The 8,170-nt window shown below is 29.4% G+C and overlaps 1 protein-coding gene across 1 annotated transcript; it reads left to right on the top strand.

The window, feature by feature from the left end:
• Positions 1-5,525: 5,525 nt before the first annotated feature.
• Positions 5,526-7,846, top strand: LOC137816156 (F-box protein At2g26850). The gene is made up of 5 exons (XM_068619240.2): positions 5,526-6,046; positions 6,145-6,218; positions 6,431-6,603; positions 6,980-7,054; positions 7,548-7,846. Exons 1-5 carry the CDS (start codon positions 5,579-5,581, stop codon positions 7,721-7,723), a joined length of 966 nt encoding a protein of 321 aa, XP_068475341.1. The 5' UTR covers positions 5,526-5,578; the 3' UTR covers positions 7,724-7,846.
• Positions 7,847-8,170: the final 324 nt, after the last annotated feature.

The following is an 8,170-nucleotide window of genomic DNA, read 5'->3' as shown; positions in this document are numbered from 1 at the left end:
TCATCATCTTTTTGTTTCAACTTATAACGTGATAACCCACACCTCAAACAACTTTTCAACAATTCAAAATCTTTCCTATATAATATACAATCATTAGGACATGTATGTATCTTTTTATACTCCATACCCATTAGACAAAGAATCTTTTTGGCCTCATAATTACGATTAGGTAGAGTATCTCCCTATGGAAGCATATCCTTCAACAACTGAAGCAATTCCGTGAAGTTTTTATCAGTCCATCCATTTATTCCCTTCAAATTCATCAATCTTAACACCGCCGATAATCGTGTGAAGTTACTTGATCCAGGATACTTCCATATCCATGCGCTTCTGGAAAAGACTCAGCTCCCACATCACAAATCATGTCCTCCAATCATCATGTACTGCATCATCCATGGTGGACCCCACATATTCTTTAGTTACGGAAACACATGGTAAATTTAATAATTCACCATGTCATGTCCAAGTTGTATAAGATTGAAGAAACCCTTCACATAGAAGGTGCTCCCTGATTTTCTTAACATCAAGTATCCTTCCATTCAAACAGTTAATGCACATACACCTAATCTTTGCTCCATCATGACCACTATTATTCGTGTTACGTTGTGCAAATTGTATAAATTATTTTATTCCTTTTTCGTACTCATCACTTATGCGAATAGAATTAATCCAATTTCAATCCATTATATTTTGTAATAGTCATTTAGGTGTTTTCTAATGAGTGGTTCTATCTCACGTTTGTTGAGGGTCGAATACCCCCAGACTCAATACCAGCATGTATCAATTTCTGAGGGTCGAACTCCCTCGGACTCTATACCAACACGATAATTCTGTTCTAAACTAACAACTAACATAATATAAATTAATAATAAATAAAAGTTATAATAAATACTAAATAATTGAATTAATTTTAAATATTAAATAATATAAATCTATTTAATAATTTAATAATTCTATTCTAACATAAAAACAAAAATAATATAAATTTTAAAAAATACAAATTATAAAAAATAAATAACATTAATAACATTAAAAAAATGTAAAAAATTTAAAACATACTCCACCAACCTTGTGCGTGAAGGCAACGGTAGTGATGAAGAATGAAGGCGGGACAAGCAGCGGTGGCAGCAACAACGACGAGCGAGGCACAATAGAACCAAAATAAAAGCTTGCCCGCAATGGCAAAAAACAAGCTAATAAGAGAAAAGGAAAAGTATGAAAACATAAGTGGCGTGCTTATGACACTAAGTCCTTTCAATGACCGAAAAAGCATTAACCATTAGACCAAACAAGTTCTTTAGTTATATTATGATTTTTATTATAGATATTATTATTAATATAATTTATACTTATTATTATTAATAATAATTATATTATTAATAATTATAATTATATTAATAATTATATTAATAATTATTATTATTATTATATTAATAATAATAATAATAACAATATAAATTATATTAATATTATTCAAATTATTAATAATAATAAATATAATAAAAATCATAATAATACAAAAGAATTTGTTTGGTGTAGTGGTTAAAGTTTCTTTGGTTACTAAAAGAACTTGCTTTTGAGTCCCATTCACTGTAGTTTTTTTTTTTACTTTCCGCTTCATAGTGCGAAAGTTACATACAGAATGTTCACTCTGCATACGGATCCGTATATAATTCGAGATTTTCTTGTAATGAGTTAGGGTAAGAAATGTTTTAAGAATGCGACTATTTTGTAATAGTCACATTCTTATATGAAGTTAATTTTAAAAAAAACATTAAATAAATAGTCGTTGTTTTTACATTTTGCACTAGTAAAGATATTACATCCAAGCCTAAGGGCAGCTAATCTTTTGAAGGCCCACAGTTTAAAAATACTAAGTTGATTACACGCACAACAAGATTGGAATATTATTATTTTATTTAGAGTTAGGATTTGAACTCAGGACCAAGTAAAGAGTATCAACCTAACCATTGGGACAATTTTTCTTACAAACAAGAAAAGACCTCTAGCTAAATTTGCAATTTATACACTGTTGGAACTCAGAATAGGGGAACAAATATGACAATTTTAAAGAGTGTTTCTCTGCTAAGGTTTTTCCTTGCATCTTGCGATCTTATCAAGAATCCACAAATTCTTATGGCGATCATCCTTAGGGTTAACAAACTTTGTTTGTAGCGCCTTCCTTTATCCAGGTTTCTATTGTTACTGTTTTGAATTTATTCCGTTCCGTAACCCTAAATTCCTAATTTTATTGTCATTTCTATTTAGATTCATATCACTACTCCCCAATTTCGACGTTGACCTATGTCATACACTTTCAAACTAAATCAATGATGGTGTGACTCTGAGAAGTTTCAATCTCTAACCACATTTGTTGCCCTAGTCTACAACCTCCACAACATTTTAAAAGTTCATAAGATCCAATTTCATTAAGTTCAAAATGAAGATTATTGGTCTCCTTACATGAGACCAAATTTTATACCCGACCCACACATGAAGATCACAATAGGAGTCGTCCATATAGACAATAACATGTATACAATTGTACTATTTTTCTCTTCACCAAATACCTGTACATAACTTAACATGTTTAACTATTTTTTTCCTTAACTATTTTATTTTTAAATACATTAACTCTCCTTCCTCTTCCTTCTAACACATATACAATAATTCTATTCAATTTAATTAAGAATTAATAAAAACTCAATTCAAAGATTAAACACGTACAAAATATATGATGAGACAAAGTTGTCCCAAGATTCCATGACTTTAGGGTTTAATGTAGTGTTAATTTTGCATACTAAGTCATTTAATTGTTCCACGGTCAACCTTAAAGAATAAAAGGTCATAGCATAGCATGGTACTACTTCACTTAGTCTATTAAAAAATTATTTGTTCCACTGAACAAAAAATTCGTCCAAGGATCACACGAAGGACACTAAATTCGTTCTTAGGTCATACAACACCTTTAAGCAAATTCATTCCAAACTCAACTTTAGAATGATGAATGACTTACACTAGTGCAAAAAGAAAAAAAGATACGCTTTATTTAGTGCGGCTTTTGCGCTATCCGCTTTCGAAAAAAACGCGGTGGCATTTTTGAAATTATTTTGATTTACGAATGCGGTTATACCTTTAACCGCATTCGTAAATCCTTTTTTGCCTTAAATTTTGAAGCGCGCCACACACAATTTCAAACTTTATTTCTCGTCTTTGCCTTCGTTTCGCGTTTGCACTCTAAGTTCGTCTCCTTCTACCGCATCTGCATTCCATTTGTGCAATGTAAGTTTCTTGAACTCTTTTTTTTCCTCTTCATCTTCACAAATATATGCATAAATGTTTTTCGTTTTTCTTATATATGTTTTTTTCCTTGCATTAGTGGTCTTGAAGCACTCTTTCATTGTCTTCGTGGTTTCTTGTGGATTTTTTTGTTTGCTCCGTTGCTGTCGCTTCTGCTGCCGCCACCGTTGTTCGCTCCCGTGACTCTTCATCAATCTTGGCTTCACACAAGATTGATGATGTTTTAAAATTTTTAATTTTTTTTAATGATTCGGCATATACAAGTGCGGTTAAAGCAAATAACCGCACTTGTAAATGGTATTTATAAATGCGACTATATAGCCGCATTTATATTTTTTGATTTACAAGTGCGTGTTGATCAAATGCGGTTATAAAGCCGCATTTATAAATTCAAAACAACCGCATTTGTTTTATGTTTCTGCACTAGTGTTACTAATTTATTTAATTAAAAAATATTTATTTCAATAATTAACCACTAAAATTGCATCACTTATGTAAAATTTCCTTATTTATATATAACAATCTTTTAGATAATACTTCATATACTAATCAATCTAGCCATCAAATTATTATCCTTAAGATGGATGCAAACTCATAAGAGACAAAGACGATTTTTTATTTAACGATTTATTGTTTGATCATCAAACAATTTCTACACTCTCCATAAAACAGTAATTCATATTAGCTTTTTGAAGGTCATATAACTCTTTCTGAATAAAAGAAATCCTGAATAATAGGCTTAAGCATTCATATATATATATATATATTAGTCTAATTTTTTCCTTCTTATTTTTATAGTTTCCCCCCTTTTTACACATATAAACTAAACGAATACTTAAAATTATATATGCAATTGTAAAATAAATATATTTTTATAATAAAATAATAATTTATTAATAAAAAATATGAAAAGAGTATAATGAACAAAATAAAGAATTAAAGTATTAAAAATGGTAAACACACATCACACCTATAAATAAATGTTGATACGCAAAAAAGACAAATAAGCTTGTACAATACATTACTTGTGCCTCACCCTATCTTATTATTAAGTTATATAATCTTGTTTACCCAAACCAAAAGGTTAATTATTTAACTCATTGTTCTTGCGTAAAAGTCCTTATTCTATCGATCAACATCCAAGTGAGAATAACTGGAATGGTGATGAATAAAACAACGAAAATAAGGCCGAAATTATCGACAACGTATAACGGTGCATTCGATGTGTCTATAAGACCAAGTCGTGTACGCTTCAAAGTTTAACTTTCTATCTCTTAAATTTAAATATAACCAAAGACTAATTGATAAAAAAAATGGTTTTAGTATAAGTTATAAATTGGTTTCATAAACTATCTTAAAGATTTATTGCTTAACATATGTTATTTTAGATATATCTTTTTTCAGTTCTGATAAACTCCCATCACTTGTGGAGTGGCAATGCAAGTTGGTGAGTTAATGGATAAAATGTGCAATGCTGATATATGTGTTATTTTCCACCACTTAGTTTGCATAATTTTTTTATTCATTGTTGTTTGAAATTATTTATTTCGAATATAATAAGATATTGTTATTCATTATTTTATTAATATCATATTAATATAATTTTTTTACTGTTGAAAATTGCTTACACTTGTATACTTATACGTATAAGTTTAAATTTTATTTTTTATTATATTTTATTATATTTTCTAGAATATATTTCCTTATTATTTACCGTCAACAAGAAACATTTATTCTTTAATTTTTTAATGATTTAACATCATTTTATTTACATAAAAATATTTAGGAGAGCTAGGAAGAAAAAATTATCAATTGTCACCCCTAATTATTTTACTTCATAAATATTAAAATATGTGTTAGTTTAGAATAGTGTGTGATCTAAATGATAAATAACTTTGTTTAATAAGAAATTCAATCTCATATGAATCTAACTTCTAAATTGGATATCAGTATATCAAGAGATTAATCCTTGACTCTTTGCAAAAGGATACCTAGGATTTGTTAAAAAATACACACATACATGTCATTTTACAATATTTTAAAAAAATTGAATTGATTATAGCATTTTCATCTTTAGAAAACTGTTTTAATTTTATGTAATAAAACTTCCTTAAGAATGACTAAATCAATTAATAATCTGACTTGCCAATTCAATAAGCTATGAAGTTTCATATGTAAGATAATTCCTCCTTAATCAGCCAAACCTTTGGGTTTGTATTGTTGAAAGCTGCAAAATCACTTCAAGTCATCTGGTGTCTCTAGGTTTCAACAAATCATAATGTCATCTGAGAAGAACTGTGTATCTAAGCTGGAGAAGCAAAAAGATTGCAAAGTTTATTCTCTCTTAGATTTGCCTGAGTGGACCTTGGATTGCATTCTTGAGTGCCTTTCACCATTGGATTTGTTTAGAGTGGCACAAGTATGTAACTGTTTGAGGGATAAAACCAGGAGTGATGCTTTGTGGGAGAAGCTGATCAAGCAGAAATGGGGTAGGCTTGTTGGTGATGTTGCTTACCAAGAGTGGCTGTGGCACACAACAAAAATAAACACACAAAGCCTCTTGTTATTACAGCATAATCAGAGTGGATTATGTGGCTCTTTCAGTGGTGTTTGGCCTTCTCTAAGCTTTCATTCTTACTTGGAAAATTTCATTGACTTGATTAGTTTGTTCAAAAATTGTTCCAAAATGGCTTTGTACATATGTCTAGAGAGTGGCCGCTTCTGGTTTCCACTTCAAGTTTACAAGGTTACACTAATTGATCATCAATTGCTTCTATCTTTGTACATTTCTAATTTATATCCATTGCTTTAATTTCATTATATCATGTATGAATAACTTTGTAGAATGGAAATCAAAACCTATTCTGCTGTGATGCCATTGTCAGCTATGACTGTAGAACCAACACCTTCCAAGCAAGGTATAGTTTGACTCAATCCCCTTCAAAATAAAAATGAACTACCACTATTTTGTGACTGTTGTTGGCTTAAAATTGAGGAAAAAGTCAATAATCATACTGTTCTTCACACACTAAGATAAAAGCAAAAAGCTAAACACATACTATGATAACTCAGTATATTTTCATATTTTGATCTGTTTGTGGGCTATGTATGTATGCTTTATATTTGACAGATCTCCAAGAGGAGGGTGGCAAATGATTGAGGGAAATGTTCCATGGAATAGGTTGAGAATATCACCTGTTGAAACTTCTACTAGGGCTTTTTATATGTCTAACTCTATGAATGATTTGAAACCAGGGGATCAAATTGAGATTCAAATTAGAAGACGAAAAGATTCCCATTATAGTAAGTAATTAATTAATTCAACATGTTTTCATTTAAATTTAAGAGTATATATTCCTTTTTAACATAATATTATTTTTCTTTAGGATGTTTAGATAAGTTTTTTTATAAAGACTTCTACATGAAAAAAGAAAATTAATTATTTTATAAGATAAAATTATAAGTAAATATTTGTAGAACTTTTTCCTATAATGTTTTTTAATTTTTATATAAAGTAATTTTAACTTATGAAAAATTGTATTTATTTATTTTTCTATTTTAAAAATCTTTATAGAAAATTTTGTTCACAAAAAGCACTTCTTACAACATTATGTCAAATATGCTACTTAATCATATTCTTGTAATCTATTTCCTTACTTCTGTTTTAAATGAGCTGCAGATTGGTGGTATGCTGTAATAGGTCATCTGGAAGCATGTGAAGAAGATGTGAGTCAATGCCATTGCCAACATAATGGTAAGATTCATCTCAAGTTTTAAAACTACAATTTTCAAATTTTTATCTACACCAAATCATCTACAGGTGCAGATATATTAAGGATTTACCAGCAATAAATATTTATAAAAATTAATAGAAAAAATGTCATGTTTCTTGAGTTTTTTCTATTGAATTTTTACTAAAAGAAAATTCTTGTACAGATTTTTTTAGATTTTGTAAAGTCTTACAAATTTCTGAGATAAATCCCACCATGAATATAAGTCAAATTTTAGTAATGAGATACAATTTTTTAAGGTTTTACCTTAAAGAGTTGTAAGTATAATTTCTTGAATGAAAATTATTCTTTCACATCACCAGAAAAGTGAAAGTGTCAAACTATGATGACTATTTCTTGAAAGTTGGATTAGTGATAGAAAGACATTCTGGTAAAAGTATCTCTCTGTATAAGTTATTTTTCTTACAAGGAAAATGTTTTCTTTCAATTTTTCATAGATGTTTGTCTTGGTTGCAGAGATGTTAGTAGTGGAGTTCAAGCAATTTCAATCCCAGAGTAGATGGAGAAGATCAGTGTTGAACAGAAACATGCATGAGGAACAGGGTTCTAGGACTCGCTGGTTCGGTGGAATCAGAAAACTTGATAATGTGGAGGAGATTAAAAGGTGGAACAACTTTCTTGAATCTAGATAACTAGATTTTGTACCCTATTCTGCATGAATCTGTTCATGCATAATAGCTTTATCTTCATGCCAAATTACGATAAGCTACTCTACAATGGAATTTATATTTGTCATATCTTACACTCTTTTTTGGTCTTCAATTCCTTATTAACTTGAAAGGGGAAGGGGAAAGAGGCCATGAAGGGGGAATTTGAAGGAAATTTGCTTGTGATATATATATATATATATATATATATATCAGTTTTTTGTTTCTTTTGTTTTTTTTTTATTTTCAATTTGCTTCTTCTATTTTTTATTCCTGCAACTCGATTAGAGTAAATGTACGTCATTTGCATGCAAGAAATAAAATATATTATTTTTCCTTTCACTATGCATTGTTTTAGCACTAAAATTTCCACTCAGTCTCAGAAGTTGTTGAATTTCAGCCTCTAATCACACTGCACGCTCTGCTTTCAAA

The sequence above is a fragment of the Phaseolus vulgaris genome, chromosome 1 (genome assembly GCF_051622355.1).
Source record: "Phaseolus vulgaris cultivar YP4 chromosome 1, ASM5162235v1, whole genome shotgun sequence".
Lineage (NCBI taxonomy): Eukaryota > Viridiplantae > Streptophyta > Magnoliopsida > Fabales > Fabaceae > Phaseolus > Phaseolus vulgaris.
The sequence above is the reverse complement of the archived record's forward strand: the minus strand, read 5'-3'. Positions and strand labels throughout refer to the sequence as shown.